At 61.7% G+C, this 9,686-nt stretch overlaps 1 protein-coding gene across 3 annotated transcripts; it reads left to right on the top strand.

Moving 5' to 3' along the window:
* Positions 1–164: 164 nt before the first annotated feature.
* On the top strand, positions 165–9,246 carry LOC114021843. Of its 3 annotated transcripts, none has more exons than XM_037883638.2 (7): positions 165–321; positions 1,892–2,617; positions 2,832–3,946; positions 4,152–4,278; positions 4,914–5,537; positions 6,155–6,312; positions 7,665–9,246. In XM_037883638.2, the coding sequence occupies exons 2-7, from the start codon at positions 2,044–2,046 to the stop codon at positions 7,671–7,673; spliced, it is 2,607 nt and encodes an 868-aa protein (XP_037739566.1). In that variant the 5' UTR covers positions 165–321; positions 1,892–2,043; the 3' UTR covers positions 7,674–9,246. The 3 variants fall into 3 exon arrangements, with proteins under 3 accessions (XP_037739566.1, XP_037739567.1, XP_043390859.1); XM_037883639.2 differs by having other exon boundaries at positions 194–321; positions 1,932–2,617; XM_043534924.1 differs by lacking the exon at positions 165–321 and adding an exon at positions 1,382–1,492.
* The last annotated feature ends 440 nt before the right edge of the window (positions 9,247–9,686 follow it).

Raw genomic sequence — 9,686 nt, forward strand, 5'->3', positions numbered from 1 at the left:
GGGCGTAGCGAACGGTCTTGTCCCTCTGTCAATTTTTGCTGACACCTCGAGTGAGGAGCTGGCAGAGATAGGTTGATCTTTTGGAGTTCATCCGATCAGCGATTGGTGAACAGACCTGTCAGAGAGGCGAATTTAGGCAGCGATTGGACAGGCTCTCGTATCACACCGCGAAAGGGCTGGACTTCTCTTTGCCCGCCCCCTCACCTCTCAGGAGCAGCAGCCAATAGGCAGAGCCGGGCCTGTACCTCTCGCTGCCTTGGGTCGAGGCCTGCGCCCGGAGTCCAGGGGACCTCCCCACGTCACCGCCTGGAGCCCCCCCAGGTATCCGCGGGTGGGGCCGGTCTGCGCTGGGGGCAGTGAGCTGGGCGCTGGGGTGGGGAGGGACCCGTTTTGGCCGGGGGGCAGGGAGCTGGGCTGTGGGGTAGCGGTGGGTTATGGGGTTGGGGCAGGGAACTGGGTCCGGGGTGACTGGGCAGGGAAGGGCATGGCTTGGCCGGGGAGCAGGGAGCTGGGTCGTGGGGAGCAGGGAGCTGGGCTGTGGGGTAGCGGTGGGTTATGGGGTTGGGGCAGGGAACTGGGTCCGGGGTGACTGGGCAGGGAAGGGCATGGCTTGGCCGGGGGGCAGGGAGCTGGGTCGTGGGGAGCAGGGAGCTGGGCTGTGGGGTAGCCGTGGGTTATGGGGTTGGGGCAGGGAAGGGCAGGGAGCTGGGTCGGGGAGCAGGGAGCTGGGCTGTGGGGTAGCGGGCTAGGAGGTGGGTTATGGGGTTGGGGCAGGGAGCTGGGTACGGGGTGAATGGGCAAGGAAGGGCGTGGCTTGTCTGGGGGTCAGGGAGCTGGGTTATGGGTGAGCGGCAGGGAACTGGGTAGGGGGGCCTGTCTTGGCCAGGGAGTTGGGTTATGGGGTAGCGGGCCAGGAGGTGGGTTATGGGGCAGGGAGCCATAGGACGGGGCAGGAAGCTGGGTTATGGATTCAGGGAGCTGGGTACGGGGGAGGATGAGCAGGGAGGGGCATGTCTTGTCTGGGTGGGGGCTGGAAGTTGGGTTATGGGGTAGCGGGCCAGAAGGTGGGCTATAGGGTAAGGAGCTGGGTTAAGGGTCGGAGGAGCAGGGAGCTGGGTAATGGGGTAGTGGGCCAGGAGGTGGGTTATGGGGCAGGGAGCTGGGAGAAGGGGGGGTATCTATGGTGGGGGACAAGCAGTGTGGCAAATGTTGGCTGAGCTGCTCTAGCTTTTTCCAGAGTGTCCTGTGCTGACTCCTGAGTGTTTCCATCCCTCCTCTAGGAGGATGCTGCATTGGGGAGGAAAAGTGCTCCCTTCCCTCTGGTTGGCCTGCTGTCTACTTGTCCCACAGTTCCAGTCCTGCGTGGCCCAGCAGGGTGTGCGGCTGGTCGGGCTCTCTGAGTGCAGGTTGCATGTCTGGCTAGGAAGCTGCGGGCTGATTCCAGCCCCTGCTTTGCCATGGGCTGCAGCTGACGTGGTGCAGCCGAGTGCAAGTTTGCAGGCAGGGCAGGGCTGACTCAGGGTTCAAGTGACAGCTCTTCCCTCCCCTTGACTGGATCAGCGCAGGTTTGTAGGTAGCAAGCAGGGTTGTTAGGCCTCTGAGTGCTGGCCCTCACTGCATCGGCCCTTGCAGAGAATCCGTGTGGCTGCCTGGCGCTGCCCAGGGCAGGTTATCTGGATGCCTCCAGGTTACCTCCGTGTACCCGCCCTGCTGCCGCCTCTGGGCATGCGTCTTACTTGCACGTCCCCCCCGTCCCCCAGGCATGCATCTTACTTGCGCGTTCCCCCCCGCCCCCCACTGCCGCTCCCAGGCACGCACCTTTCCTGTGCATACCTCCACTCTGCGGCCTCCAGCGTATGCCTTACCAGCACATATTCTCTTTTCCCCCAAGGTGTACGTGTTACCAGCAAATCTGTCTTTCGTTCTCCCAGTGTCTGTGTTACTAGCACAGACCCTCGTATCCCGGCCAGGTGCAAGCTGTTTCCACCTCAGCCAGCTCTGTGCGGTGCCACCTGCTGAGTGATTCCAGTCCCAACCCCTGCGATGCGTCGGGACCGGCCCCCGGAGCGGGCAGCCAGCTGGCCGGCTGACCATGTCATGGTGCTCATCTCCTACTGGGCAGAGGCGGCTGCTGTGCACGATCTGGGCTCCCATGGTAGGAACAGGGTTGTCTACGATGGCATCTCTCAGCGCCTGTCCAAGCTTGGCATCTACCGCACCGGGGATCAGTGCCGGGAGAAGATGAAGGCGCTGAAGGTGGCTTATCGCAAGGCCAAGGAGAACAATGCGGCCGGGAGGCCACCCATGCGCTGCCCATTCTACGAGGAGATGGACCAGATCATGCAGCGCTGTGTCAGCACCCGCTCCAGCCTCCTGGCAGAGAGCGGCGAGGGGCTTGGCACCGTGGATAGGCAGGAGGGCACAGCTGCCCCAGAAAGCTGGGAAGCACCAGCCTCAGCCTCTGACCATTGGGGGACCCAGGCCACTGAGAGCTGGGGATGTGAGGAGCCAGGCTATGTGCTCCCTGAGGTGCAGGACCCGCTGGGCGAAGTGCAGGCTGTGCGAGTGCAGGTGAAGGAGGAAGAGGCATCCGCGGATGAGCTGCCACACGAGCCCGGTAAGCCCCCTTGTTGGTGAAGGGTCGCTGGGTGCTGGGAGTCCCTCCTGCACTGCATTAGAGGTCTGGGGTCCTGCGGGGGATCCTGGCCTGTTGCATAGAGGGGTTTTTGTTTCCCTGGCCAAGATGTGGGGGTGACCCATACTGGTACAGTGGGCTGCATGCCAGGCCAGGTGCACTGTGGGCCCTCACTCTGCATTTTTGCACTCCCCAGACCCTTCCCCATCAGCATCGGCAGAGCCCCAACCGGCCTCCCGGAAGCTGGTCTCGGCGCTGGACCGGCTCGTGCACCTCCGGGCCAGGAAGCGCAAGGTGCGGGAGGATGGGCCACTGGAGACTGCACGGGGCCCCACCCAGAAGCATGGGCGCAGCCAGCTGGAGTTGAAGCGGGCGAGGCGCGCTGGCGCCTGGAGGGCGGAGGAGAGGCAGAGCCTGGCCGAGTTCATCCAGCATGACCGGGAGATGCGGCGGGAGGACCGGGAGTTCCAGGCCCAGCTCCTGGAGAAGCTCTTCCAGAAACAGCTGGAGATGGTGGGGGCCCTGGCCCAGCCCGCACCCCCACTGCAGGAGCCAGAGCCGGTGGCGCGGGAGGGAGCTGGGCTCCAGTTCCACACTCTGCTGGAGCAGGCAGTGCGAGCCCAGGCCAAGGGGCAGGAGGCCGAGGCAGCCGGCCCTGCACCCGCTGGGGTCCCGGAGCGAGTGGGGAAAGCACCCCCAGCCGTGCAGTACTGGACGGCAGATGAGATCCTGCGCTGGCTGGTGCCGCAGCAACCGCTGAATGGGCAGCAGACTTGGGGCGAGCGGTGTCGGGAGGGGCTGCTGGGCCCCCTGGCCTCACGGGGAGATGGAGAAGGGGGTGAGAATGAGACTGATCTCGCCTCCTCCAGACGAGTGACTGACACCTGCCAGGGGCCCAGAGGCCTGCGGGGAGCCCGACTCCTCCCTCCCCTCGGCGGGGAAGCCCAACAGACCCACGCCAGCCTGGATGCCAGTGAGGCCGGTGACGGTGCCAAGGTGAAGGGAGCTGTCCTTCGCCGCCACGACACAGAGACGCAGCGCCAGCGCTTCAGGGGCTTCCGCTACCAGGACGCCGAAGGGCCTCGGGAGGTTTACGGCCGCCTGTGGGAACTTTCCCATCGCTGGCTGCAGCCAGAGACCCGCACCAAGGAGCAGGTGCTGGAGCTGCTGGTTCTCGAGCAGTTCTTGAGCCTCCTGCCTGAGGAAATGCAGAGCTGGGTGCGGGAGCGTGGTCCAGAGAGCAGCCAGGAGGCCGTGGCCCTGGCAGAGGATTTCCAGCTTGTTCCCCAGAAGCCCGGATGGCAGCCCCAGGTGAGCACGTGGGATGCTGCACATCCCATGGCCTCGCCCCCTGGGAGCAGAGTGGTGTGGGGGGTGATGGCACCAGGATTGCTGTTTGCCCTGTGCCTGGTCCTTGGTGCAGGGGACGTTTTGTGGCTCCACAGCATGGGCCCGTGTGGTGCTGGGGACAGTGCCTGGACTAGCTGGCACTAAGCAGAGACACTTGTTATTTCAGGCGCGGGTGCCAGCCCAGGAAGGGGCCAGGGATGTCGGTGCAGCGCAGCGGGCCCTGCTGGCCGAGCGGCAGAGGGCACCCCGGGGGGCCAGCGGGCAGGAGAACGGCTGGAACGGTGGTTTGTTGGGTGAGGCCTCCTTCCCCCAGCACTGGATCCGGCTGTCTCTGAAGCGCTGGATGGGCTCCAGCGCAGGGCTGGTCTCTGGTTTCTGGGGGCTCAGCCTGGGTGGGCCCCGGGGGGACTAGTAGGAGAGACCCTGAGTCGCCCCCACATAGGCTGTGCATGCCCGCAGCACAGGTCAGCCAGCAGTGGGTGTCGCTGTACTGAGCCTGATGGCTCCGGAGCGTAGGGAGGGCAAGTGGCAGTGAGGTGGGTCTCTGACTGATCCCCGCCCCCCCCACCCCCCAATGTTGCTGAGTGCGCTATGGAGAGCTCTAGGGAGGTGGGGGAGGGTCTTTGTACATGTGCCCTGCGGGAGGAGGTGTCAGGGAGTGTGTTCCCTGGCACCCGCTCTCATTAACCTTTGGAGAATGTCCCAGGGCAACTTCACTGTGAGTTCCTGAGATGACCCTCCCATGAGGCAGGGCCATGCTCTCGTCCCGGTTACAGAGCTGAGGCCAGTGACCCTCTGTGATTGGCCCAAGGTCCCAGAGAGTCTGGGCACAGCCAAGATGAACTCAGCTCCCCGATGCCCAGCACCTTGGCCCCGGACTGGACCCTGTCTCTATTGAGCAGTAACTCTTGGTGATTTATTCTCCTAGCTGCCACACCGTGCGCCCTGCTGGCACAGAGACCGAGTCTGGGGGCGATTGAGCCACCTGCTTCCCAGCCCCTGCGCAACAGAGCTTGCTCCAGGCAGGGACAGCAAGTGGAGAATGGCTTAGAGCCGCTGCAGAGCACCGGGCACCTGCGGCAAGCAGAGAAAAACATTGCCCCAGTAGCTGGGAAGGTCACTGAGCTATGCGGTGCTGACCCAGGAGACCACGTGGGGACGGACGGCGTGCCACAGGGCAGAGCCACCATTCAAGGGGGCAGCAACATCTCGGAGGCTCAGAATGGGGTCACACAGCAACCTGTTCCCTGCGCCCCATGTGAACAGCAAACACCTGCTGGTCTTGTGCAGACGGAGCGCACCGGCTCCAAGGGTGACTGGACCTGCAGCCCCCAGCGCAGGAGCTCTGGCCATGCTTCCCCGGGGCTGGACGGCCCCTTGCTCGGGGACGTCCTTGAGACGTCCTTGGACTCTCCATGGGATGGAGAGGGTAGCGCAGACAGAGCACCGGACGACGGCGCAGCCTGCCTGGGGGCACGGCCCCGCTGCCTGGGCTGCACGGTGCTGCGGGCCGAGCTGGACGCTGCGCAGGAGGAGCTGAAAATCACCCAAGGTAGGCGCTGGCCGCCAGGGGAACTGTAGTTGGGGGGCTGTGTGCTCAGCCCAGGGGTCAGATGCTGCCATCAGGGGCTGCTCTGTCATCAGCCCTTGTCTGATTGCTGCACCCTTGGGTTTGGTTTCACAAGGGGCCGAGCACCCACGGGCTCCTGGGCCAGGGGAAGAAAGAGCCTCCACCTCTGGGGATTTGGCCAATGCTGGCACCGTGTCCGTGGGTGAATTGAACCCCGCACCTCAATGTTAAAGGCCAGGCTCTGGGTCCCTGAGCTGTCAGTCACTGGGGCAGCCTGTAGAGACGAAAGAGCAGAGCTCCTGATCTGGTGTCCAGCCCCTCAGCTGCACCTCACCCTGCGAGCCAGGGCGTGCACTAGTGGAGTATCTCCAGCAGTAGGCAGTGTTAGCCAGCTGCTCCGCCAGTGACTGGGGAGGGTGCTGTGCTGGTTTCCATCAGCAGGCGGCAGTGGCGGGCTATTTTCCTAGGGGCTGCGTGGGGGAAGAGCTGGTTCCTGTGAGCAGGCGGCAGTAGTGGGCTGTTATCCCAGGAGCTGATGGGGCTGGGCTCTGTTCCCAGCCACAGGGGGGCAAGATCCATGCAGCGTGTTTGTCCTGCAGCTTCCACCCTGTACGGGCTGAGCGGCACCCACTTGCAGGGCCTGGCTGAGGCCCTGGGCACCATCTCGCGCATCCTGAACGACAGGAGGCCGACAACGAACAAACCCCCCTGGGGTGCTGCCGAGAGCCCCGGTGTGGCCATGACCCAACAGACACACGTAAGTGTCCAGCCGGACAAACAGCTGCCTTGGTGCCCTGCCCCCCCGCCCCCCCTCCCCGGCGGGAGTATGCAAGGCTGCCTTGGGTCAGGCTGCACGGACCCACCAGAGTTCAGCCTGGCAGAGGGCGCCATGGTATGGAAGTTCCCCATCTCTGCCCCCCATTGGCTTCCTGCCAGTCACAGCTGAGTCAGTTCCTTGCCCCTCCCTCCCTCCATACTCGGAGTCTGGCTCATCCCTTCCTCCCCTTCTAGGGTCCCCCTCTGCCTGGTAGCTGCGTGTGCCCATCCCCATGGCACCTGGGCCTTGCGAGGGAGGATTGGGCGACGGCAGGCTCAGAGCTCAGCTCTGGGAGTGCCTGGAATGAGCCCAACCTGCAGAGTCGTACCTCAAGAGTGTCCTCCCCACACACACCTTCCCCTGGGTCTGTGCTAACCCTGTCCCCCGTCCCCCCTTTTGCTCCTGGCAGCTTGCTGACAGGTGCCATCTGTGCTGGGAAGGCTGGGTGGATTTCCTGGCAAGTCGGGACCATTCCTATTGCCCAGCCTGAGCCTGCATGACCCAGCCAGAGAGAGCCCCCAGGACTCCTGCCCCAGCCCTGCTCAGCTCTCAGTAGAGATGCAGGTTTCCCTGCAGGACAGGGCTGCAATGAGGGCCTTGATCATCAGATGCTGAGCCCCAGCCCCTCTGTGGGATTGCCCAAGCTGTGGGTGCTCAGCCCTTTGCATCAGGGCTGGGCCTGGAGGGGATCGGAGATCTGTGGCTGCTGCTAGCTAGCAGGGCTCCCCCCGGCTCGGGGGCTGCCAGTGGGGTGGGAACGAGGGCACGGGGGTCTGGCCCTGCCTCCCCAAGAGCACGTGCTGATGTTGCAGTGACTGTCTGGGGGGTTGTTCCAGGCCCCCTCCTCTCTGCTCTGTCTGTGCAGGTCCCCACCGAGCCAGGGAGTCAATGGCATTTCCTGCATCCCTAGCAGTGTGTATTTCCTTCCCTGGGGCGAGTGTTGCTCTTCACTCAGAGCTGAGCTCTGAGCCCTGCCAGAGTGCCTGCTCTGCCCCCTCTGTCCTGGCGCCAGCGTCCATGTGCAGACGCTCCGGAGCAATGCCACAGGCAGCTGGAGGGCAGGCCAGCGCTGCCTGCTCGATGGCCTCCTCCACTGCATCTTCCCAGGGAAGAGCTGGTGGCCAGCACACACCAGCAGTGCGGGCTGGCTTTCCCACCCGAGACATGCTCAGTGACTGGTGGATGCAGGGCTCTGAGCGTGATGACCAGGGACACGCTCGTTGCCCGTGCCCAGTGGCGGGCTGACGGGCTGGGCTTGGCAACTCCTGTTCTCACTCTGTCACTCCCCGCAGCTCTCCTGAAGCCCAAGTGCCTGGCGAGCAGCTGGTCATGGCCCACCGCTGAGGAGCCCACACAATGTTCAGCAGCAGTGTCGGCAGCACCAGGGAGAAGGTGACGACCTGCCACTCGATCCCACAGCCGCTAGCATCGAGCCTCATACTCATGGCAGCGCCTGCAGCAGGGAGGCCTTGGACAGGACCTGAGGGGCACTGGGCCGGCTGCCTGGGGGTGTTGGGAGCTGGATCCAGCGGGGCCTGTGCTGAGCCAGGGGAGCTGGCGTCTCGTCACTGGACTTTCCAGGGAGCCTTTCCTACTCCACTAGCTTTTTGATACAATGTCCCCAAAGCCCTCTACTTCCGCTTCACTTCTCAGGTTGGTCTCAATAGAGCAATGCACAGAGCTCTGGGTCCGGTGTGTGCAGAGCACAGGCAGAGAGAGTCCATGGGTCTGTGCTGACTGCGGCTGTTGCTCTGGGATAGACTATTTAGCTGTATCTCCATTGGCCCAGCAGCAGCCTGTGTTCTCAGTGGGAGTGCTGGGTGCTGAGTTCTTGTTACCATCTGACCCGTAGCACATAGCCGCACTCTCTAGCCTGTCACTGTGATGGGGCAGAGGGGTTAAAGGTGAATCCCAGCTCCTAGCACTACAAGGCATGTGGGACAGTGCTGGCTCTGTCCCTTAGCGTGGCATGCACCAGCCTGACCTTTCTTCCAGTGGATCCACCTTCCTGGGAGATAGAGCCTGGGGTGCCAGCTGCCTCCTTGCCTGTCAGTGCCCAATACCCTCAGGGCAGACCCTGCAGTCTTCATCCTTCTCCAGCCAGAGGAACCCATCACTTTCCCATCTCTAGCCACCCTCACTACAGGGGGAGGAGAGAATGGGTTTGTGCTGAAGGGCTGAGAATGGGTTTGTGCTGCTCTCCTCAGGGAACCCAGAACCGTGAGCTCCTGTGTTACTCCTCCACCTCAGCAAGAGGGAGCTTTGCTGGAGCTTCAAGTACATGGCAGCTCCCTGCCACCCCAGTCTGTCCACCTCACCAGCAAATGCCTTGAGACTCTGCCAGTCTAAACCTTGCCTTGCACTCCAGTCCCCCAGAGACGTGTCTGCAGTGTCCAGTCCCTCTTACTGGCCGCTCATAGAAACTAATTTCGCTCCCTCCAAAGAGACAAAGCCTGCACCTGCTTGTTAACTCAGCTGAGGTCTCACCCTTGAATGCACAGTACTAAGATGGTTTTGTAATAAAACAGGAAGTTGATTAATAAAGAACACATATTGAAGTGATACTAGGCAGGAATAAGAGATAGAAAAGGATTGCAAACAAAATAAAAAGAATATGCTTTTTAGTGCCTAAAACTTAATTCTAGCAACCTGGATCTTTGCCTAAAACAGTTTCTGGCTCCCAGCACCTGCTGCCCTTTAGGCCCAGAGGATCTGCCATTCACAAGCCCAGAGGGTGCTGTCCCTATGTCCCCTAAGTGGTAGATAGCTGAGGGGCTCTTTTCCTCCCTTTTTATAGTCCAGTAAACCTTTGAAATGTTTTCCATTGATGCGTGGTCCTACATAAAGATTTTTCTCCCCTGCTGTGCATGCAGACACCATGCTGTCTCCCTACTCCTTGGGTCAATTGGCTTCTCCAATTGGCTGAATTGCTTCGTCTATCTTAGATGCAAATGTATTGCCGTTGTCTCTGGTGTTACCCTGCTTAGTGTGCAGTGGAGCACAGGTAAACAGGCCAAACATTTCTTGTCTAAGGCCATCTTATGTATCCACTGCCTCCAAAACAGATTTTAAGAACATATTTCCAGGACCCACACATATGGAACTTGTTCCACACAACCTGCCATACACCACACAAAGAAACTTGTGACCAGTGTGTCACCAGTTTTTATCTGATACCTACAGGACATAGTTTAGCTAAATATTCTGGCAATGTGGTGCCGTGCACCCTTTACCAGTTGGAATAATGGGTCTCTTAAGGGACACACCTCCCCTCTCTTAGCGTACTCCAGAAGCATCAGCCAAATGGCTGAACT

The sequence above is a fragment of the Chelonia mydas genome, chromosome 24 (assembly GCF_015237465.2).
Source record: "Chelonia mydas isolate rCheMyd1 chromosome 24, rCheMyd1.pri.v2, whole genome shotgun sequence".
NCBI lineage: Eukaryota > Metazoa > Chordata > Testudines > Cheloniidae > Chelonia > Chelonia mydas.

What these genes read in the sequence shown, in the direction of transcription:
- LOC114021843 (XM_037883638.2), top strand. Translation starts at nt 2,044, where the DNA reads ATGCGTCGGGACCGGCCCCCGGAGCGGGCAGCCAGCTGGCCGGCTGAC. An exon ending in CTGGAACGGTGGTTTGTTGG is followed by an intron (nt 4,279 to 4,913) that starts GTGAGGCCTCCT and finishes TTATTCTCCTAG; the next exon opens with CTGCCACACCGTGCGCCCTG. An exon ending in GGAGCTGAAAATCACCCAAG is followed by an intron (nt 5,538 to 6,154) that starts GTAGGCGCTGGC and finishes TTTGTCCTGCAG; the next exon opens with CTTCCACCCTGTACGGGCTG.